At 40.5% G+C, this 23,954-nt stretch overlaps 1 protein-coding gene across 1 annotated transcript in view; it reads right to left on the bottom strand.

Moving 5' to 3' along the window:
• Nucleotides 1-23,954, bottom strand: part of bckdhb (branched chain keto acid dehydrogenase E1 subunit beta) — a 67,196-nt gene that overhangs the window by 34,794 nt on the left and 8,448 nt on the right. Inside the window, exons 4-8 of the mRNA XM_050046944.1 lie at nucleotides 22,648-22,781; nucleotides 19,072-19,227; nucleotides 16,265-16,373; nucleotides 12,044-12,141; nucleotides 9,224-9,334 (exon numbers count right to left, since the gene is read on the bottom strand). Of these exons, the coding sequence (XP_049902901.1) occupies nucleotides 9,224-9,334; nucleotides 12,044-12,141; nucleotides 16,265-16,373; nucleotides 19,072-19,227; nucleotides 22,648-22,781 (608 nt within the window). The remainder of the gene's footprint in view (nucleotides 1-9,223; nucleotides 9,335-12,043; nucleotides 12,142-16,264; nucleotides 16,374-19,071; nucleotides 19,228-22,647; nucleotides 22,782-23,954) is intronic.

Here is a 23,954-nt window from a genome sequence, read left to right on the forward strand (position 1 = left end):
CGTTCAGAAACCTGGCTTCTTTGGAAAAGCTCCACACATTTTCATAACTCAACATTATTGTAGCTGAAACACAAGGATAATGAGGCTACTATGAGTGGTACATGTGAAAGCTGACTTCTTAAGTGGTGGGATAGGGAAAGCATCCAGTCCTTGTAAAATATAAATTTGTCACTTTTCTCTGGCTTCTTCACAAGCAACATTTTAAAAAAAACAAGAAAATATCAGTTTATTTTTTTCCACTTGACCACCTGACAAAAAATAAATGCTTCAAGTTGTGGAATCATTATTAAGCTGACATCATCATCATTTACTCTGTAACTGAGCTCAGGGTCTCTTGTGAACTGCGCAAAGCTCATGATGTTTACTATGGAGTTATTAAAAATGCTCCCGCCAGATGTGGCAGAACAATCCTGTGTCAAAACTGGAGAAACAGAAAACCCCCTGGCAGATTCTTTCCACAAAGAGCACTGATCATGAAATTAAAAGCTCACTTAACCACAATAATTCTGACACTCGGACATTTTGATGTTACATCAAGTTTTCCAAAACATGTTCAGAAGACGTTGAGAAGAGTGAGGTTGGGGATAGAAACTCATTGATATTGCTTATTTGATTTTCCCACTGGAAGAAACAGCCAGACTTCTTTATTGGTCATAAATATTTAAATGATGGTTTCGATGTTTAAAGCAAAGGGACGGCTTCAGAGTCCGTTTTTATTCATTATCAAACGATCTTTTCCATCTGAAGAAGCCAGGATCAGTTTTGCATAAATACAGACAATCACATTTGTTTTAAAGTACCATCTTTTTAATGAATATGTTCCATATTAATGTGTGGTTGCAATTTTGGAATATTTTCCATCAGTCCATGGTCTACTGCTCTGTTAAAATCTCCCTATGCCAACATCAAATGACAGATTATTCCCTCCATATAATTATGGTAGGTGGTATTAAAAACAATAACAACCACAGCCGTCAAAATAGAACATGTTGAGCTTGACATTGAGCACAAAGCACTGGTGGCTCCCTGAGTCAATTTGCTTTCTTGTCTTTTTCCACCTCAGTGCATGACAAACAAACATATCCGAGCGTCCTGTGTCCTGCCTGACTCCCGCCTGCTCCCATACACTGTATTTACCAGCTTTCTTTGGCTCTGGACACACATTACAGCTTGAAACCATTAAGAGAAAGTGAGGGGGCAAGCAGAGCCTTGATAAGGAGGTCTTATCGGTACAGTGAGTCAACAGACTGCAAAGCACTCAGAACACGCAGGCACTGCAACCTGCATCACTTCCAAGAATCAGAACAGATGCTGCTGCACACTCCTCCATAAGCACCCTCCTACATCTCTTCCTCCTCAATTAACCATCTATTTCACTATGCCTTTGTCGGTGACTTGGACAGAAACGTTTTTATGTGCTGTGACTTGATGTATTGGTGCACTTGTGCACTGCAAGTCCTTAAGTGACTCCTCCTGCGTGTGTTTTTGGAGGGTTGAACAGGTTCAGCCAAATTTGTTGCATCACTGCGAGGGCTCAGATCCAGGCAGCGCTGCAGTCACAGAGACTTCAGCTGGAGAGCAGGCCAAGAGACACATCTATTGAGGGAGAAAGTTTACACACATTTAAGAGAAGACAATGAGCTGGAGAAAACTGTTACCAGGCACACCTACAGGCCAGCCCAAGTCTCGATAGAATAGCATTGGAACCGGCATTGCTCCCAAATATAGATATACGGTAGTTGGTTCAGCAAATCAAGATGTCCCAGTGTCAAAGGTTTAGTGATAAGCATTTTTGTCATGGTCTCACACAACTGACTGATGAGATCAACAATGGCTTTGATGTGTCAGAAATCTCACAGGTTTAAACAATAGCTGCAACTCACAGGCAAAGCAGCTGTTGTTTAAAATATTAGGTTTGATAATGTGTGTGAATATGGTGCTTTGGGGTCTGAAGGAGCAAATTTAAAATTACTGTCTTCACAGGACTTAGGTTTCTGTTTGTGTTTGCAGACCACGTGTTCAGCTGTGCTGTGGTTAGGGGTTAAAGCTACAACCCACCCCATTCATCATCCACCTTTCTAGCCTGCAGGGGGCGAGTGTTTGGTACCGAAAAGACAGATTTTGGATGGATTATGACTTAAGGTCTTTTATGGGAGCAGATGGGACTTGCAAACTCACAAGCTAGCACAGACCTGCTAAGAGGACATGCCCCGACTAACTCACTCCCTATGGTTGAAATGAACAAAAATCTGTGGGCTGACTCCAATAATACTAAGCGAGTGAGAAAAGCAGAGATAACAGGAAGACAAGGAGGAAAAATGACAGGCCGAGCTTTGTGCTCAGCGAGTAACTAAGAGATACCAACACAACAGAGGCTATAAAAAACAGCTTTTTCCTAGAAGATACCAGCACTCCTTACAGAGAAATCCTCTTGGCCCACTTCATCTTGTGCAGTTACCTTTTAGTAAAAGTATTAGGGATATACAGTTGACCCTTTGAATACATCAGTCATAAAAAGATGGAAGAAAAGCACGCTTTCAACTCTCAGTTGTAAGGTTAGAGGCCATTTCTACAAATACACTATCAGCTTGACCGATTGAACTATCATTAAACTAAGCTTATAAATAAAAATGGAGGAGGACAATTACAAGCAAAGCCGTGCTATTAAGTTAATCAGGACACCAAAGCATCTGAGAAACAGTGTGTGAAAGTATTTTGGTTCTATGAAAGTATTTCGGTTCTACATGAAGGTGGCAAAATTACCGATAAAGACGAGGCTTTCTGCTGACTTTTTAAAAAGCAGCTGACTTCCTCTTCAACAGGAGTATTCCATTTAAATTCAGAGAGGGCCAATTACTAAAAATTTCTTCTCAGCAAAGGTCAAAACCTCAAAATGGCTACATTGCATCCTGTAGTCTAACCCTACATCTAACAAACAAAACCAAACACATACGTTCCCATATCATTTCAACAAAATGTATAGTCAATTATTTAATGTAGGCTACTTTACCATACAGACACATTGATCTTGTATAGAAAACAAATAGTTATCTTTAGCACAAATAAAACTAGTTCTAGCACATTAACTTAGGGTCTATATTTCAAGAAAAAGAAAAGACAGGGCTTTGAGCAGCCCCTTTTCTCTTTATACTATGGACATGTTTTTCTACTGTAATTCGTAGTGAGAGAACTGAGACTGCCCTGCCAGTAGTATGAATCTCAACTTGAATGAAGTTGGTGCCATTCTCACGAACACGTGCTGGTACTCTTGGTGAGCCTGGACTGGTACTTGGTTTTAATAATGTTCATAGCAGCATAGAAAGCTGACTCACAGCTGTAAGTCGATCCTAACATGGTCAAGATGTGTCGTGTTACTTTGGTAAGAGCAGAGAAAACAGTCTCTGACTCAGTCTGTAAGCAGAAAGTAACAGGGTCAGCTGCTTCATGCTGCCATCTCTCACACATCTCTCTTATGCTCTACTCAATTGTTGACAAACTGTAAACAACTGCTTTGACTGAAGCTATTGCTGCATTTACTAGATTAGTTGTAACTGCAGTGAGGCAGAGGAGGAACCAGAAATGAGCTTAGCGACCTGAACTGTACAAACTCGACTGTCTGCCCACTTTGCCACACTCATCCTATGACCCTTGTCAGAGGCTTGTAAGAAGCATTACGTTATATGGGTTGAATTCAAAGTGATCTGAACAAATTATGTGTTATTTTAAATTCGTTCAAACTTGACTTTTTGAAAAAATGACAGCCCAATGAGGGAAAAAGGTGGGAAACAATCAAAGTTGTCCAAAAGACAAAAAAGTTTGACATGATTTACTTTTATTGATGAAACGCACACAAGAACTCTGGAGCCATTCTGTGGGGCTTTCCCAAGTTTAGTTCAGCAACTTCACCCTGGCCACATCAGCCAACTGATGCCAGCGGGTTTGTCTTGGACAGGCCTGTTTAAAAGGACAGATGTGCTCGACGGTAGACAGAGCTGTCACGTAGTCCATTAGTAACAGTAAGCGGAGAACCACTGAAGGGGAAAATAAGAGGCTTTTTGTCGAGGTCCACTAGCTGCTGCCCAACAGGACCTGTGTATGGTGCTGTGGGAAGCGCCGTCTCCAATCATGGTTACAGAACCGATGACTGTATTATGGACTGGCCCTGGCGAGCCACTCTGATACTTCACTGGCCGGATCTGGAAAACCTGAGAATGAGGCTGAATCAGCAACGATGGACTAATACAATAATAAGGGCAGAGATTTTTTATGCTGCTGACTCGCTAATTTAGAGCCAAGTCAAACAAACGCGGATCCATGTGAGAACGGACACAATATGTTAGCTAACTGGCCATCTATACATTAAAGAAGCCATTAAACAATAGGGATGAGTGGACCACTCAGTGAGGAATAAAAAGGTCTTATGCAGCATGTGCTCCTATAAGCATCTTTACACAACTACATCTCCACACGCAGACTCTCCAAGCACGACAGGAAGACTTTCCACAGCATATCATCTGAGCCATTGGTCTGGCAGAGGTAAACCAGCCATTTTGTTCATCCCATAAAGAACAACTATTACATTTACTGGACCGCTGTAGACAGCGGGTCAAAATAAAATACACTCACTTCTCTACGTTTTCAGCAATTTCTGCCCATGATTCCCTTTGTCAATGGGAGGGCTGAATATATTTAGATCCAAGTATAGCTGGTGGCTGCCAGAATGGATCCCTCAGAACAGAAAGATGGCATGTTCCTCCAGAGCGTTGCCTTAATGATCTCTCATGCTGAAAGACACATCACTCTTCATTTATTTTATACATCCACACTAAAATGCAACACTCTAGCTTCATATAAATCAGCTCACCACACAGCACATACACATGTGCACACACACCCTTGACTGAAAGATATGCAAGGTAAATGTGACTCACAGGAAATTTTAATTGGCTGCCAGCAGCCGGATGTGTGTCTGCGGCCTATCTCACCGTCTGCACATTCACCGCATCTGACGGCCAGTTAATAAGCAGTACAAAAGGCCAGCTTTACAGAGATGTGTGCACGCCGGAAAAGCTTGACACCAGGTGTACTATCTTTTGAATTAAGAAGTTGACACAATGTTTTGGCTACTCCCTCTCTACATCTTAGAAAAGTCCCAAAAATCTATTTCTCAGAGGATAAGAACCTTTACAAAAGGCTCCACAAAACAGTACACATTTTTTACTAAGACAAAAGGCATGTCAGCTTCTGAGACACCACAACAGGCCCCAGGACTACACAGTGATATAAAAAGTAGCGATGAAAATTTAATGTTAATCTATAATCGAATATAATATTTAATTTCATCTCCACCAAGGAGATTATGTTTTTGGTTTGGTTTGTTTTTCTGTCAGCAGGATTACGGATACTTTACTGGTTTGATTTTCATGAAACTTGGTGGAAGAGGGTAGCATGAGCCCAGGAAAATCCCGTCACATTTTGGAGCGGATCAGTATTATGGGACTGATACACAAGTGATTTTTCACTTTCTTTAACATTGCCTTGGCAGAGATCCGCACTCTTTGGCTGCCCTTCTACTTTTGGTCTGCTATCATCAGTTATGACAACTATGTGTTAGGAGCCCATGTGGAGCTACTACATGCCCAAGAAAGAATAAAATTCCTAAATGCTGAAAACTGATGTCTTGTTGCAATACACAAACTCTTTAGGATTGAAGCTATTAGTCAATACATGGAAAATTGTCAACCATTTTGGTAATCAATTAATTGCTACAGTTATTTAAGAGGGAAAAATGCTAAACATTAGCCAGTGGTGGGTACAAGATTATCAGACGTGTACCCCACTAATCCTTTTTTCCCCCCATTCGACCTTTTTTTCCTTTAGTGTCTATAGACTGTGAGCATGAAAAAAAAGGCCATGACGACATTCAAAAAATACTGGATTTGTTTGTAACCTTAATGCTGCACTAAGGCTAGTGAGTATCTACAGGTTAGTTTATAGTGTTTATTTTAGTAAGCCCTAAAGATGTTTTGTCAGTACAGTTCACTCAACAGGAGTTTCTGAAGGCTGGTGTGGTGTGTTTTGCTGCCAAAGAGGAAATACACTCATGATGACCAGTAAAAACAAGTCGAAAGTGTCCCTCAATGACTCCAAACATCATTTCTCTGGAAATGCACCAGTTGTTGTCTGTCAAACGGCCAAGGATTAAGGTTAATGCAGATCAAAGAGCCTGACAGGAGACTGTGTGAAAATACAGACTGATATAACAGCTACACAAATATGGGTCCTGCTTTAATGGTATTATTTTAGGTTTGCTTATCGTTTCATAATCAGGGTAATCTAGTATCAGGGAGAATCAACATTCCACATAAACTTTTTTTCTTGCTTCTGTGAGGATTTGCTGCATTTCTCTTTTACATCACTGTAAATTAAATATATTTTGGTTTTGAACTGCTATCAGACTCATCATAATTCACTCATCATAAAAATAAATTGATCCATAATGAAACCATAACCTGTTGGCCTAAAAAAAAAAAGTGCTGTATAGATATTCTCTTTAACCTAGTTCTGCATGGGTGGGTTGCTGTGTAATGAAACTCTTAATGTCTGAGCCTCAGCAGAGCTGCAGCCACAGAACCATCGAGATGTCATGCCAACCCAGTGCAGCTGTGCAGCACCCAGTAGTTAGGGCACCACTGTGCGAGGTTATTGAGGACACAAAGGGCTGTTTCTCATTTTATGCATTATACATTTGGCATGAGCTCGGCTGAAGAGAACTGTATGCACAGGCAAACGTGAGCACACGTGCCTATGCAGACACTCAAAGAAGTCACCATTGTACAAACAAAATCAGGTTAATTTACTATTTTGGTCTGTTTTGAAGTATATCCTTGAGACATGTGCTGATACAGTAATTATTATTCCAATATAATTTCTATAAATAACAATATAATAAGCTTGATAATTTTTCAGTTAAGTATACAGCAGTATACGTCAGAATTGCTCAGTATAAATGAAGCTGACTGTACTCACTCCACGCCTGCAAATAATTATTATATCTTCCAATTATTTTCCTCATTTTCCCAAACAAAAGTCAAAAATTTAAAAGGTATTTAATTTACAGTGATAGAAAATAGGGAAAGCCAGCTGATTAAACTTCTGTTAATTGAAAAGTCAATTAATGTATTAACTGTTTCAGATCTAATTCATTCCATCACCTGCTAAATTACTAAATATAAAGATACAAAGAGAGCACAAACAACCTGTCCTTCACAAGTCAAAAAGCATTTAGTGAATTCCTAAGAGGTGGCAGCACAGACAAATTTCATGTCAAGACAATGGCAGTCATGTCTACCTTTGGACACAAGAGCTTATCTCAGCGTTATGCCGCCAGCATGTTTTATGCATCAAAGGAACAGGAAGAGATATTGTATTAATGCTTTGTGCAACAAACCAGTGTTGATTCCACCACCTTTTATTTGTGTTGACAAGTCTAATGTTGTAAGCAGGGGGGTGTTTAGGGTTAGGGTGTGTTCAGGCATTTGTTTCATTCTGACTAATGCACATCTGGATATTCGCCCGTGCGCTTCAGATTAATTAAAAGATAAAATAAAGGCCCTAAATGTCTACTCCTATGCATTAGTCTGGGTGATAACGATCACGATTTAGCCTAGAATTAATTCTGTGCCTTCACTGTGATTTGATAAAAGCCTGATGAAAAAAAAAAAGCTCTTTCTGTGCTCAGCCTGCAGAACACGCCAGGAAAAAAAGGATCTCAATGGAGAGAAAAAAAACTCAGGGGATACCAGTGTATCAGTGTAATGCACCAGTGACTTAACTGCCAAATATGAAAGAGAGAACAGGATCTGTGTTGTGTGTGTTTGTGTGTGTGTGTGTGTGTGTGTGTGTGTTTGTGTGTGTGTGTAGTAGGGTTGTGGGGAAATTGGTTTATGTGTTCAACATCGACAGACATTCAAAGAGGGCATTTGGTTGGAGGAAATGACAAGGAGAGATGTTGTTGACAAGCCCGAGGTGGCAGGCCTGGCATTAGGCCCACTAAACAGCACATAAACACTCAATTCAATTTCATGGCAGTGGTTTTAATGGGGCACAACTTTTTTTTTTTTTTTTTTTTTTAAAACCACATTCACTTGAGAAGTCCCCTCTTTGAGCAAACAATCTGTATCTGACTACTGCTCACTTCGAGTCGCAAGTCCTTCAGTGGCAGCACAATACTACAGTCTCTGCCATCAGTTCCAATTGACTCCCTGTTAAATTACTACCCTCCTACCGCAATTTCATCCTGTGCTTTAACTGTTAGTTATAAGATTTGCTTGGCAGCAGGAGAGGCACAGCGCTCGCTGACAGAGTTGTATGTTTCTCCAAGGGAGCATGAAAATTGGATGATAAATATGCAAAATTAAAATGGATCTGGTGATTAATCTGCAAAAAGCAGCCATGCTGACACAAGAGGACAGCATGTGACATATTCAAGGGCCACTAAAAAAAGCAGCATCCTGAGAGTGAAGAGGATGTATATACACTGCGAAGCTCCTTAAGGTCCACCTAAACACACACACACCTTGGTTTTCATCTCCAAAGAGCTTTTCAAAACATCAGACTCTCTCCTCCTGGTTTAGTCTACTGAGACTTGAAAATGGTGACCAGGAAAGATGCCACTATTCCCCAAACTGTCTTGCGTCGTGCTCCTTCCCCACATTTCAAAATAAATAAAGACTGAATACTCGCTGGAACGCATCTTAGAGGCCTCCCAAATAAAATATTTTGTTTTGGTGAGAGCCATAGCCTGCATAAAGCTGAGGCAACATAAACTAGTAGTCAAGTCTTACCAGCTGTGGAAGGAATCCTGTTTACCAAGCACCAAAGAGAACCACACAGTCCAGAGGAACACTGCCTCTGCACCACAATAAACACATCTTCTGTAAGAAGATGAATCCAATGAACAACAGCTCTTCAACGGCAACATTATTTATGCCAAATGATGATCTAAATGATCTATTGTAGTGTAATCACTTAGGGATGCAGAACATGGCTGCGAGTCTGTGGCCAAAGATGAAAATAGAGATAAAATATTTTTAGAACACTGGTTTAATAGGCAACAGAAAGAGATGCCACGATGAAACAGTTTGTCAGCAGAAAATGAGAACTGAGATGCATCTTTGCTCAGGCTGCTGTGTTTGACATTGTACGCTTGTGTCTCTGTTACCTTGCAAACGGTTTCAGTGTCCCAGGGCAGGATGGTCTGTAGATCGATGAGCTCGCACGACACTCCCAGTTTCTCTTGAGCCATATTGGCCACCTCCCTCATCACATGGATCTAAGTGGAAAAAGAAAAGGAAGAATGCCTTTAAATCTAATGAGCTAATGCAGTTTACAGCTTGGCTGAGATATCACGCCTGCAACAACAGAAACTCTGTCCTAGATTTGTTCTGCATTTTATGTCTGTCAATTATAGGTTTACACAAACATATCTATAGTGACGAGCCATAAACATATACATTCTCATATGACTTCCAGATGCTGCAGAGCTGTAAAATTTATTAGAACTCCAGAGACTTGGGTCTGATTCAAAAAGCGTTTGCAAAATCCCCCAAAAACAAACAAGCAATGATGCAGCTGGACAATATTGGATCACGTAAATGCTCCAGTGACAGAAATGCTGCAACATTGGGCTAAATACCCACAGTGCAGTACTGGCATCAGGGCTGGGTTTCTTTAAAAATTGAAGATACCAATACCAATTCCAGTACCCTTAAAGTGATAAAGATGTCAGTGGAGTTCTTCATTCAATACCCATAATTTGAATGGAGTGGGGTGAAGTGTAACCATCATTTTGAACATTTAGTTTACAACTTGGCACACTCAATGGGTCTAACAACAGAGTCAAGCTGTGTCTGTGTGAATTTGTTGGGACAGTTCAACAGTGTGGCATTGTTAGCTAGTGCTGCTGTGTTAGCTTGTGCTAATAGGGCAGATGTTGAACTGACCATTCACCAGAAGCAGAGCCCTTACTGGCACTGCATTACAATTAAACATACTGAGATACAGATATTGCAATTAGGCTTGGGTGGTATCATGGTATTACGGTATACCAGGGTGATTGAAAATCCTGAGGGTTTGATTTTCAATACTGTCAAAAATACAGTCGCTCCTCTTTCTATTAAACTCATTGTATGTAGTGCACAGCATGTGACAGCAGAGGTCAGTCTGTACTAGTGGAACAGGCAGCTGGTGCTGGTGGGGATAACGTTGCATCTAACTCAGTGAATTTAATATATATTTTGACCACACCAGAGTTGGTGATTGTTGAAACACTGGACTAACTAATTAAACAATAACAAGACTAACCAAGATGGTTTTGGCGAGATGAATTTTGTTTTTATCGAGTTTGAACGAAGTGTGTTTACCATGAGTTAATGAGGCAATAAAGCTAGTCGTATTTCGGTGGGAGATAGAAACTATCTTTCTTAATATTTTGTTAATTTCTACTGTGTATTTATTATACTGTAAAAACTAAGAGAGGTTTGGGAAAGAAGCGAAGTTGCCAGTAGTGGGGGGGTTGGGTAGTGCTGCACACTAATAGCGTCATATAGCAAATATACTCTGATGAATCTTCAGGAAGGTATGAAGGTATTAAACATATAAAAACCTCCCCAGTTTAATTGCAATTAAAACATAAGCTGCAATACATGTTTCTCCTCCTCCACAATGTGTAACTGATAAGAATTGGTTCACAGCCCAACAATGAATATCACACGTTTAACTTTAAATGTAAAAATGTAAAACAAACAAAACAAAACAAAACAAAAAAAATCAAAATTGACTGTTCAAACTAAAACTTTATAACTTAACATTCACATCAGCTGCAAATACTCTGCTGGTACACTGGAGATAAATAAAAAAGGATAATAAGAACAATAATAAAACATTGTTTTTTACTGTGCTTGCTGCTGAGGAATGCACAGCCTCTTGTAGATAACTGCCTAATAAACAGAAAGTTGAAAATAGCCATTTAAAACTCAAAACATGTTATTCTTATTAATTCATCATTCGTGTAATAAAGTACTTGAGTTCACGGAGTCCGTGTTTACTGGCAGGCGTCATTGGCTGCCTCTAAATAAAAATGGCTGTGATAAATCTGAATCATCGCAACTAGAAGAGTTGTCAACAATCACGCCAGTTTAAAAGATACAGGCCCTGGCCTCAAGCTAACAAATAATCTCAGTAACTGTAAGGAATTATTATAGAACGATGTTGCCATTACTTTCTTTGTGCGGGAGAAATCACTAATAGAGGGGCTGTTCAGACTAGGGGAAAAACATGCTCTGTTTGGGTGATCAGAAACTGAGGACTGGGCATTCATCCTTTCACTCCACTCTGTGAAAGTTGTTTTCTTTACTCTCATCTGCACAGGCCTGACGGACGAGGGGAGTAATGAGGTGGGAAAGAAGAGTGGCATTTCAGAAAGGAGAGCCATGCTTTCCACTACTTCACTGGATCCCCGCTCTTCTCTGTCCACCCTTCAACAATAATACTGGCTTTGATGGAGAAGATTTCCTTCAATGCCCTCCGACCCCCCTCCCGAGCTCCAGGTACATTACGACCTGGATAAGCCTGTTTAAGTGGCTGAGGACAATCAAAGTCGGGGATGATGCCTGGTGAGTTACAGGCACCTTGATACAGAGCTGCAGAAAATAAAATCTCTCGGATAAAAGGAGAGGCAACAATGGAAAGTGTGTGGCAGACGTGTGGTGGTAACACATGGAGAGCCTTGATGATGTGGAGATGTCTGGGCAGATACAGCCGCAGACAGCTGGCTGAGAGACCCCGCTGGGACAGAGGAGGCTTGTGATAGACTTAAAGTTAATCCACTGCTTGCCTCTCTGGCTTTAAACGTCATTTAGCGGTGATGAGATTGGACTCCTTTTTTTCCCTGTGGCCATGGAAAATGATCCAAAGATAGATGAAAACTTAAAACTGCTCAGGTCACCCACTGAGTCTGTCAGTGATGCGCAGGAACGCCTACCTGTGTCCCCCAGGCAACCAGAGTGACATCACTTCCTTCCTGTAAGACCTCGGCCTGCGAGAGTGGGATGGTGTACGGCTCCACGGGAACCTGCTCCACTGAGGAAACACACACACACACACACACATTCAATGACAGATTATTATTCCATCAGTGCTGATGTGCAAACACATTACATGCAAGCTCACACGCAAAATAAACGAGGGTCGATTCTGAACACACTTATTAACCGCTTCACTATGCACCCTGTGGTTTTCATATAAAATATTCAGATGCTGACCGGACCCTAAATGATAGACTACATGACAAACTGGTGAAATGACAGACAGTCAAAGAACACAGTTCCTACTCTAGAACATTTTATCTGGCCCATTTCAAATGCTTTTTCATGCTTTTTTCCAGAACCTCATCTCTCACCAGAGACAGAGTGTGCTTTTATCAGCACAATCTGACGCATGACCTAATGATGTCTTTTGCCAGCTACAGGCACATAACCCTGATTAATCCTGACAACAAAACATTGGTGGGATGGGATATCAATCAGAAAAGGGGCCACATAAACGAGGCATTGGTCCAAAAAGGGGGGCCTCGCAGCCAGCCTCTCTTTGAACCCAAGTCCAAGACAAAGTGCATGTAAGTATATGGTTTGAATAATAGTTAATAATGTCTTGGAGAGCTGAAGCATGGTCATGGAAATCATTACAATGCAAAAAACTTATCATAAACTCAAACTGCCATCACTTTTAAACATGCGGCTTATTAGCAATATTTATATTACCCAGACACAACATTATTATCACTAAATGCTGTTTTTTAACTACGGTATCTCTGAATCTCATTTGCAGCCATGACTTTGGCTGAAATCACGCAGAGCAAAGGATTTTAAAGCGTGAGTGGACTCTGAACCAGACTGCTGAAATCAGTCCTACATGGCAAAGCAAGAAGTCATATTTACAATTAGACGGAGTAATTATACCCTGGGGAGACGCTGGGTTGAGACCTTTCTGGAAACCTTGAATGACTTCCATGATCCTTTCAAGCCTTTGGGAAGCCGTAAAGGAAAGAAAAATTGCCCATCCTGACGACTCACTATATTAAAACAACATAAAGGGCTTGAGTGAATCATATGCAACTCCTGATTTAGGCTTCCAGACGAGACAGAAAATAGGCCCTTAGTGTGGAATAATAGCATTTTGCAGAACGTTAAAATTGAATTATGAAAACTAGGTTATGGTTTAATAAGTGAAATCTCAGGCTCCATGAAACAGTACGGCCTCGATGAGACAAATGTGTGGTTTATATCCTCTTCTGCACGAAGAAAAGAGAGGCCGCTGCAATTAAAAACACGACTCCATAATCCAGGCAGAGGTCATTAGAGGCATGTGGACCTGGCACGAGAGCTGGCTCACTCTGCCCCCTTAAGAAATCAAAATAAGCCCTGAAACGCTACCAGTAATAAACCTCCTGTGTGAAATGGACGAGTGATTTGTCACACAGCTTTCAAAACATAAAGAATCTGACTAACCAGAAACAAAAAGGAGGCCGTGTGTTAATGTGGCTGAAACTATTAAGTGATGCGTTCATTATAGCTCAACAAAAGCAGCTGGTCAGTAAGCACATCCTCTTTCAAACATGTCTCCAAACTCATGTTGGCTCAATTGACTGACCCTATCAAGGGCTTTTAAAAATGTATCTATTATATTTGGCATCAGTTAGCATGGCAAGCAAGACCTCTCTTACATGCAGCACATTACTGATGCTCACGTCATCACTTTCTAAAAGACAAATAAACTATGATTCATATCAACTTAGCAACAATGCAAACAAGCACACTGCCAAGAATTCTGACACCTGCTCTTGGCTGCCCTGTTGAACCATCAATCTGAGACATCATTCCTGTATCATATTATCATACCCAAAAACTTGCTCTGACACAGCGCTTTACATTTTCCAACACACATGAACATAATTGGACCAGTCAGTTCTTCCACAGACGCTGAATCCTACACGACTTTGACCGATTTTTAGTCCATCACAGCTGTAAGGTATTAGGGGCATGAATAATACACTGGTATCAAGTACTGTCATGTTTTCTTATATTCTTTGGCTAAACTTTGTGCTTCATAGCAACAGAAAAGGGCAACACATTATATATTTACTGACTATACACTAACACATCAATCATTATCAGTAGTCAAGAGATCTAAAATTTCGCAGCAAAATTAATTCATTCAAATGGGTTCACAGCATTCAGTGACTTCGCTCGCTGGTGGAAAGTAAATCCTTGCAAAATTTCTTGCGTCCAGTTAAACAATGGTGAACTCTGACTCACAATTTGTGCCGCTGACCAATAGCAAGCTGTCATGACAGTGCTGACCTTTGAGAGAATGGGGAGCTGGACAGTTAAAAAAGTGGAGGTTATTGTAGCTCATGATCTCTTTTGCACAGAATGGATTGAAGACAGTTATGACCGTTGATGTTAGCGGTTGCTAACTGACCGGTAGCAAGGAGTTTACATGCTTTTTAGCTTGAAAAGCCTTTTTTCCCTTTTTAATAATACTCTTCACTAATTAATATTGGACCCTGACCACAAAATGCCAGAAGGAGTTAACAGCTCAGTACAGAAACAAGAGAAACAAGCTTAAGAAGCTATTATCAATGTCAATACTGTGGAACTTCGGCTGTGGAACCAAACATATAAGATGTTAAATGAATTTTGCTGCAAGTGCATCTTGAAAGTTACATATTTTATTGCTCTTTAACGTTAACTAGAATTACTGTCTTGTGGTTGTACGCCTCAGCCAATCTGTCAAGGTGCAGTTTACATCCATGTCCACCCAGACTCAAATAATAAGACTTTAAAGAAATTTAATAATAACTAAATTTTTTGACAAAATGGAAATTATAACTATCATTGTATTGACATGTATGATTCTATTGAATAATTTCCAGTGACAAACATGCTGTCTTCACTTAGCGCCTATTTTTGCAGAGGTGTACGGAGGACTGATAGAGAGCTTGGTCATATGGTGCAACAACAATCACCTGAAGCTCAATATCAGCAAAACCAAATATGATCACAATCTCCCCTCCTGAGAAATAGTGTTGAAAAATGTCCAGAAAAATCTTTTTGCAGAACACTATGATGTCGAAGTGAAGATGGCTTTTGACGTTTTGGATATAAAATGTCATCACTTTATCATTTTATCCTATTGGACATTTTTGTTAAACTGTCATAATTAGCATGTGGATTTGTGGATTATGGTCAAAAACATGTTTGTGAGGTCACAGGGACCTGTGATCACCAAAATGTAATTGGGTCATTGTTGAGTCCAAGCGGGCATTTGTGCCAGATGTAACGCAATTCCCTCCTGACATTCCTGAGATATCACATTCATGAGAGGGAAGGACAGACGGATGGACGGACAGCCGGGAAGCATAATACCTCTGGCTGCGACTGCTGCCAGCATGGAGGCATAAAAACTCGAAAAATATTGAGGGAGGTGTGATGATTAGAGTCACTCCCTTTGTGCTGAGGAATGGTTTTTAAATCAGACCGCACAGAAACATAAGAAATGTTTTGGACAATGATCACTTACTTCGTGCCATAATTGAAACAATCACAGCAGACAGCTGTAATATTTCACAATCTCATCTGGCTCTTATCAAAGTGGGAAACTAACAAAACTTGTAAAAATCAGAGGTTTCGCTTTGAGGCTGGTAGTACCAATCTGTTCTGGTTCTGCCTTTCATTACTGTAATGAGCTCAGCAATCATCTTCAAGCCTCCAACTCTGTCTAATCATGTATATTAAATTATTATCATGTAGCCTTGGCAGCACTGTTTTGCAACAGCTGCCAACAACTGTTAAGAATTTATTACCACTTTGCTGGACACCTTTTGCACGGCAGTCTGCCCAAAGCCATGCTGGCGTTAACACTGACGTTCCCTCAAAATAGGGAGAGGAGGGAGAGAGGATTCAGCTGGGCACTGTCACAGCCCATTTAAACGGTCTGCTTCACACTTGTGGTCCTGCTGAACTAACTTACATTGTTTGCAGTCAGTCACATTGTTTGTTTGCTTTGCCTCACACCCCTAAACAGGAGGACATTTGCTTTCAATAAGGTGCCCACGCAAACAGATTGAGGGACACAGGCACAAAGCTGAACATCAGGGGGGCAAATGAACACAACTAACAATGCAATTCACAGTCGAGCTTACCTGCTGCTCTGTACAAGATCTTGGGCTCAAAGAATATGCAGGGGTTTTGGTCAGCGATGCAGGAGAGGAGGAGCCCCTTGGCCTGCACTGGACTACGAGGTATTACAACCTGAGGAACATATGATGGACATTATTAGACTCAGTAATGATGCTAAGACAATTTCACCTTCACTGCCACGTCTGAAAAATATCCAACTTTGATTTTTATATTTGAACTTGTGTTCACATTTTACAGTGTGTAAAGTAGAATGGCTCCAAAAGAAGAACGTAAAATCATCAGACAGGCCAATACGGCTTAAACTGGACTCAGTCCAACTTAACTGTTTGTTAGGACTCTGATACAAAACTGCTCAATATACAGAGCAGGCTAAGACACAAACAATATTACAAACTCTTAATATCAAGTGTCGTCTCTCTGGCATTGCATTTGTGTCAGATGTTAAATCTCTTAATGGTATTTAGGTCAGTATTGGGGTATCAGAGCAACACTGGGCTGAAGCTGAAAAAAAGCCTGTCAGACTGTGTGGTGGGACTGACTCTCAGGCGGAGCTCACAGAGCTGATAGTATGCATAAAGATTAACATTTATCAGCCTGACCTTTGCTGGGAGACAACATGTTTATTGCTCTCAGTGATGGTTACTCAGCGTGGATAAACTGTAGCTGTAAACCATACAGTCATCCACTGTCTGTGGCGTATGAGATACTGATGATAATTATATACAGTATGTATGCTCAGTAGAAAAAGCAGGGTGGGATGTTATAGCCTGACATTTTAACTTGTTTACTTTGAGCACATGCTGTTGATTCCATTTCAGTGATGCTATCAGGGAATACCGTATCCTGCATCACATCTCTATGAGAAGTTTCTGTTTCTCTCCTCAGGCTGGTCACATATGCAAACTCAAAGACCCGGGCTCTCTCTTCCTTTTATAAAAGCCTAAAGCTTGCAGGTGTGTTTAGAGTTGAGCATGAAGTTAACATACCACTAAATGTATATGACCAGACAGTTATTTCCTCCAGGTGCCACTACAATAGTGCACAACAAAGCTGTTCCAGAGTTATCTGTTTCTTATTCAAGTCCCTGCATCTTTTTAAAGTTGTATCATACTGACAAAGAAGCTGTTTGCCTCAACAATCAACACTGCTTTCAGTTTCTTTACTTGGTTGAGCTGGAGTAGAAAACAGCTGTACTGCCACTTTTGGATGAAATCAAACAACTCCAAGATGTTGCTCCAATGCGTGAGAGAAAGTGTGCATAAAGTTGAACCTGGAGGTGATGGGCTTCTTTTCAGTTCCAGTGGGAGTTGCCAAGTTATTCTTGAAATGTTTAATTACTAACAATTAACAACACCCTGTGTCAATATTTGAAAGAGGATAGTTGAGTTGTCATTGCTAACAAGAAATTGTAGTGAAAAGTGCTGTACTACCTTCGCCACGATACCATCACCCAAAAGTCAGAAATGTTGGTTTTCTGTTCATACAGAGCAAGAGCACCGTATCTTCAGAGTGAATTTAAGGCAGGATTAGATTGTAATTTAACCCTTGGTTTCCTTCTAACCCTCTTTACCTTCTCATCATCTCATCTCCTCCAGCAGCACTCCAGTTCTCACTGACTAAAATTTCCCCACCATGTTATCCTTCTAGATTTTGGTTGGTGCTATTTTATTTAAAGGAATACTTCACTCCTCATATGGCATTTTGTCTATCAATTATTCACCCTGCGTTGCATTCTTGGGATGAAAACAGATTTCCCACGTCTCCATGGTAAACACAGTACTCAAAAAAGGAGATGAACTAAAATCAATGGGGTCCGCTTTAAACAGCAAAGCTACATCAAAACATCTGTTTGCAAACTCTCACACATACCTGCACTATAATCCAAGTCTCTTTTATCCAACTGTATGCTCGGTACTTCCCAAACACATGCATTAAAAACTATTTAAAACCCTTCCGTACAACCAGTCTCATGAACAGACCAGTTGTGCGTCTATGCTGTTTTCTCTGAAGCGTTCTGATATTGTTTTACTGTTGTTTCAGGACTCCTACGCTTCATCAAGAATTTTCTCAGTTTTTGGATTTTTAATTCACCATGATGACATGTCAGAGAATTCTAGTTTTCTTCCCAAATTAAACATAAGACGGGGTGAGTAACTGATACACAAATGATCATTTGGGGTGTGAAGTATCTATAAGATGCTTTAAGTGGCCCTGGTTTCACTGTTGTTGAGTCTATTCATTCAACAACAGACTTGTAAAACTTATTTTACCTGCACTCTTCTGTGGATGATATTTACAGAGAATAAAAAAGCTATTTAATACACTTGGGGCCTTGTAACATATAGGCTACAATTCATCAAATTTAAGGGGTCAGCCTCAGCTTTGACTGAATAAAATCTTTAGAGTTCAGTTGAAACAGTTGTTCTGCTGTTTTTCACCAACTTTCCTCTTTGCGTGCTGACTATACTCAAGTGCTACTGGGAGAAACCAAGATTTTGTTTTTTTCAGCATCTTTCATTCATTTTTCATTTGCTTTACTTGTTGAAACACTGGCCATAAACATCACTTGTATGTCTTGTCCTTATTTCTCTCACTCTGTATTTTCTCTCTAGATTTACTTTGAGTATTAACATAACAACAACAATTGCAACAATGCAATTAAACCACCCTATACACCTTGATGTTCTGCTAGAGAACTTTTGAATATGTTTTTGTGGCAAGATGTGACATTGTGAAAATTGCACAAAGAGAAGCAATATAAAAAGGAAAGAAATACAAGTCAGTGTCTGTAATAATTCATATGGCTGACCTTAATGCCAGGGCAGTGGGCGAAGAAGGCCTCGGGGCTTTGAGAGTGGTAAAGTGACCCGTGGCCAACACATCCCCATGGAGCCCGAATGGTGAGGTTGCCACAGTCAAACAAGTTGCCAGAACGGTAGCGGTACTTGGCAGCTTCATTGACTATCTGGAAAGAGATCAATATAATTCAGATTAACACAACCGCACATATGAAAATTAAATGTTACTGATCCTAATGGGACACCTGGGTTGTTGCAACAGCAAAAGCAACAAAGCTCAGTCTGTAAAAAGATAATAACAATGATGTATTGGAAACATTATGAGGGTATAATGAAGTGCATGCTGGTTTGATAGGTGATAACTTGAAAATAGAATGCTTTCTTTTGTTTTTATGAATAAAGACCACACCAGTGGAAACTGGACTAAGACTTCATGTGCCGAGCCATTCTCTCTGTTATTCCTCTTAAAGCTTTAAAAAACCTCATTTTATTTTTAACGATCACCTCAAGTGTCTGGTTCCCTTTACCGATTCCTACAGTTTCTGATACTGGGCTTCCTCCAGAGAGGTGTCCCAAGTTTTTCTCCCTGAAGCTCAGGTGGGCTGTTAATTCAGCTTTTATGTCTCTCTAAGGTCAGTTTGGACTGCATTATTTTAAGCGAGAGCACAGAAGGAGAGAGAAGGAGCCCACTCAAGGACACCAGATTTGTACCACTGTTTTTCTGCACTGCAGCCGGAGCCTTTTAGAAACGGGCACCATTATTACCTTTACTGTTTTATGTTGCCTTGATATAGCAGGGACTCACATTCATCTTGTGGAGGGCGAGAATAAACACAATGACACAAGTGTCACCATGTATGCATAGTAAAACAGCAGCCTGTTAATGCTACATTACTCTTCCTCAGAATAAACTCAGTAGGACGACATGGGAAAGGGCTCACTTTGTTGAACACATTTCTCTGAGCTTGATTGAAGAATATGCATTAATAGAGAATTTGAGGTCTGTTTATCAAACACCTGCACACAACAAGGAATAAAATATACAAACCAGACAGAAGGCCATTCAGATGAATAAATAAAATCACTGACATTAGTGGCTGCTAGGCTTGCACACAGACTTTTTTCCATTCGTTCCTGAAAGTACTGAATTTTGCATCTTTTGCTACGAGGCCCCATCACTCCTACGCATATACATAGTACTGGGAGAGTCGCATGGATACAAACCACATACATATTGCACAACCATATTCTCAACTGCATGGGTATTCAAATAAAATATAAACAGGTCCAGACCAGTTCCTAAAATTTCCTCCTGGCAAAGGTCTGAACCTCATAACATCTAAATTGTGTCCTGTAGCCTACCCCTATGTCTATCAAATAAAACCAGTAACATACATTTCCATATGATCAACAATACTTAATGTCTCTCAAAGGTGTATGGCACTTGTAAGGATAACGAATAGCTATCTTTAACACAAATAATTGCAAACTTTTTCTTTTTGCTTAAAGTTCTGCACCCATGACTCTGCCAGATAGATGAGCAAAAGGGTCAAAGTTCAGGGTGCAACGTTACGAAGTAGTGTGTGCCAGTTGTATGCATACTCCAAAAAAGTCCAGTAAAAAGAACTAGAAATATTGCCCTGCAGTTGTATGCCTCTGCACACCAGTCAAGTTTTTCTTACAGTTTACATCTCCGTCTGTCCCTGAGAGATGGGGGCGATTATTCGAAAAATTGTCGAATAGTTGCCATGATTTTCGAATAGTGTTTTTGCTTGTGCTGCCCATCCCTAGATGTCACAGTGAAGTACACCTTTGTCCTATTGGATATCACGTCATCACTTCATCATTATATTGTAGTAGACATTTGTGTGAAGTTTGTTCACAATTAGCGTATGAATTCTAGTGTTATGGCCAAAACATGTTTTATGAGGTCACAGTGACTTTGACCTTTGACCACCAAATCCGAATCAGTTTATTTTTCAGTCCAAGTGGACATTTGTGTCAACTTTGAAGAAATTCCCGAAAGGTATTCTTGAGATATCACATTCACAAGAATGAGACAGACAAGGTCACAGTGTCCTGGACCTTTGATCTATAACAACTAAAATCTAATCAGTTCATTGGTGAGTCCTCGGGACGTTTGTGCCAAACTGAAGAAATTCCCTCAAGGTATTGTGTTCTTGAGATATGGTGTTCACGAGAATGGGATGGACATACATACGGACAACCCGAACATAATGCCTCCTGTTACAGCTATTGCCAGCGCAGAGGCATGAAATGTATGACAGTCAAGGTGCGTCATTTTCCATTGATTAGAGCAGGGACAGTCTTAGACACAGTCTGTAGCCAGACAGCAGCGGGTCAGTTGCTTACACTGTTAAGTTAAGTAATAAACAATGGATTTGATTGGCTCAACTGAGTGAAACTATTGCCTTATTAATTGTCATTAATTTATTAGAAACTGGTCACAGTTCAGAATACAACCGTAACTTGCACCAGGTCCAGACAGCGATCTGACATTTGATGGTGTCTCCTCTACTTAGTGTTTTGCTGACTTACACCTAGATGTTGATGTAGCTCTATGCTCTACATTTCTGCAGCATAGAAATATGTAGCATAGTGATTTCAAACTATAATTCACACACAAATCAAACTTTGCCATTAGAGACATCAACCACAGTATTTTTTCTGTTTACTGTTTTTAACCTTTAAAAGGCTGCTTTTACTCTGGTCTGTAGTCACTCAGCCATGCACTGTTATTTCCAGGAATACTTAGCCCACTCCGATATCATTTAGCATGTGAGTGGTGCTATATCTACAAACCAGGGGGATGTGATATTCTCAGCTCTAGTGCTGCCATAACATGTATTTATAGTGTTTTTTTCCCACGCGTGTTGTTTTATCTCTCCCTCTACTTCCATTTGTGATTAATATCTTTTGATTTTTGCCAATATAGTTCTCAACGTGCTTTGGCTGATGCAGAGAGGATATACGATGTTGCCATGGAGTCGGCGAGAAAGCCAAGGATTTCATTTGAGACTCCTTTTTGATACAGAAGAAAATGATTAAATTTGATGAATGTGAGGTATGATCTGAAGTTATTAGGTGCTCCTTTATATCAAATTTCTTCCTTGAACTATCAGAAAAACAGTTATCACTGGAATGAATGTGCTGATTCCACCAATAACTGTGTGATGTCTGTGGGTCCTGGTTTTCCTGACACTGAAAAGAAGGGGTTTTGATGCAAAAGGCAGGTTTTAGAAGTTACGTCAGTGTACTTTCCCCTCATTCTAACCCATCCCTTTAACCAAACACCTGCAAAATGCCAGTGAATGTGATCCACTGCTGAGAGGGAGGTTCCTCCTGGACCACAGCTTCCAAAATGTTAAGTTTGAATGTTAAGAATTTTCTGTCTCATACACGACAGTAAAGTGAGACAAATCATGACATGTGAAGACATCACCTTGGGCTCTAAGAAATTATAACAGGCACTTTTTGCATTTTTAAAACATTTTATGGTTAAAAAAGGAGTACTCAAAAGAAAAAAAATGATAATGAGAGTAATTATTAGTTGCAGCCCTTCTTACCTGGTCAAAAGCAGGGTAGATGTAGTCAGCAAACTGGATCTCAGCAATGGCTGTGGCACCAGCAACGGCTACACCAATACCAAATCCCACAATCCCCTGTTCACAAAGGGGAGTGTTGAAGACTCTGTCCTTACCTGGAGGAAGACAGCATATAAGACTGAGTATAAGACTAAGCCTCTTTGCACATAGTTCTGGTAAATTACTGGGATAACCTTTCAGACACTGCTAGTGATTTTTACATGTCAAACTCACACTCCATTCAGGAACACTTCCATCTTGCAACTTTTCACACATGCCATGGCAGTGCTGAAATAGATGAGGCAGGGGACCGTCCAGCAGATGGTGTTAATGCAACACTTGTGGATGCCAACTGCTATTAAACTCAACAGAAGGGGAAGAAGTTGGGCCAAGGCCAGTGGTGTAGTGGAGGGTATACACAGGTATTCAGGTTATAGCCACCTATTTTCCTGATTGTTTACAGTATACCCACCTCGGAATATATGAGAAAGTATATCTACTTCCTCCTTTGTAACCTACCCATCTACTTTTGGTACACCCACCTAATGAACTACAACTACACGACTGGGCAAGGCTATTCACTGAAGGCTGGGACACAGTCTTTGACCCCATGGGAGCAGGGGTTCCCACACATTCATTTATTTGTGGCAGCCCACCACAATTAAAACATCTGCTGCCACAAACAAACTTTCTATTTTTGGAGCTGGACCATTCATTATGAGCACTATTGGATATACATTTGGTTATTTACAGCACCACAGTGTCGGAGTGCAGAGCACACTCGGGGCAGAGACAAAGCAGCAGAATGTTAGGCACACTGAAAGTGAATGAAACTTCTGCTCGGTCTAAAAATTTGCCTTCACTTGCAGAAGCTGCTTCTCTCCAATCAGATCAGCTCTGAACGGTTCGACAGATCAATCATCCACCTTGCCAGTAAGAAACTGCTGCTGAGGAAAATAGAACTGATGGAGAGCTATGCTGTGTTCACTGCCCAACTGCTGAGGCCTTGGTAAAACAAATCAACCGTACCCATGTTCTATTATGGTGGGCCACATATTGAGCCTTTCGGCAAGTGCAGACCAGATTTCATTGTGCATGTGTGGTACCTCATTGATATGACGCAGTGACTTATCTTTTTAACCTCCTTGGGGCAACGCTGGACATACGTGTACACAGCAGAGGACATCATGTATTTTTTTTTCCAGGAACATGGCAGACAAGAAGCTGTTTTTGTCTAGTACCAAAGTTCTTGTAATTTGTTACATGGTCAACAATTTTGGTGGACAAGT

Source organism: Epinephelus moara, chromosome 6 (genome assembly GCF_006386435.1).
Source record: "Epinephelus moara isolate mb chromosome 6, YSFRI_EMoa_1.0, whole genome shotgun sequence".
Lineage (NCBI taxonomy): Eukaryota > Metazoa > Chordata > Actinopteri > Perciformes > Serranidae > Epinephelus > Epinephelus moara.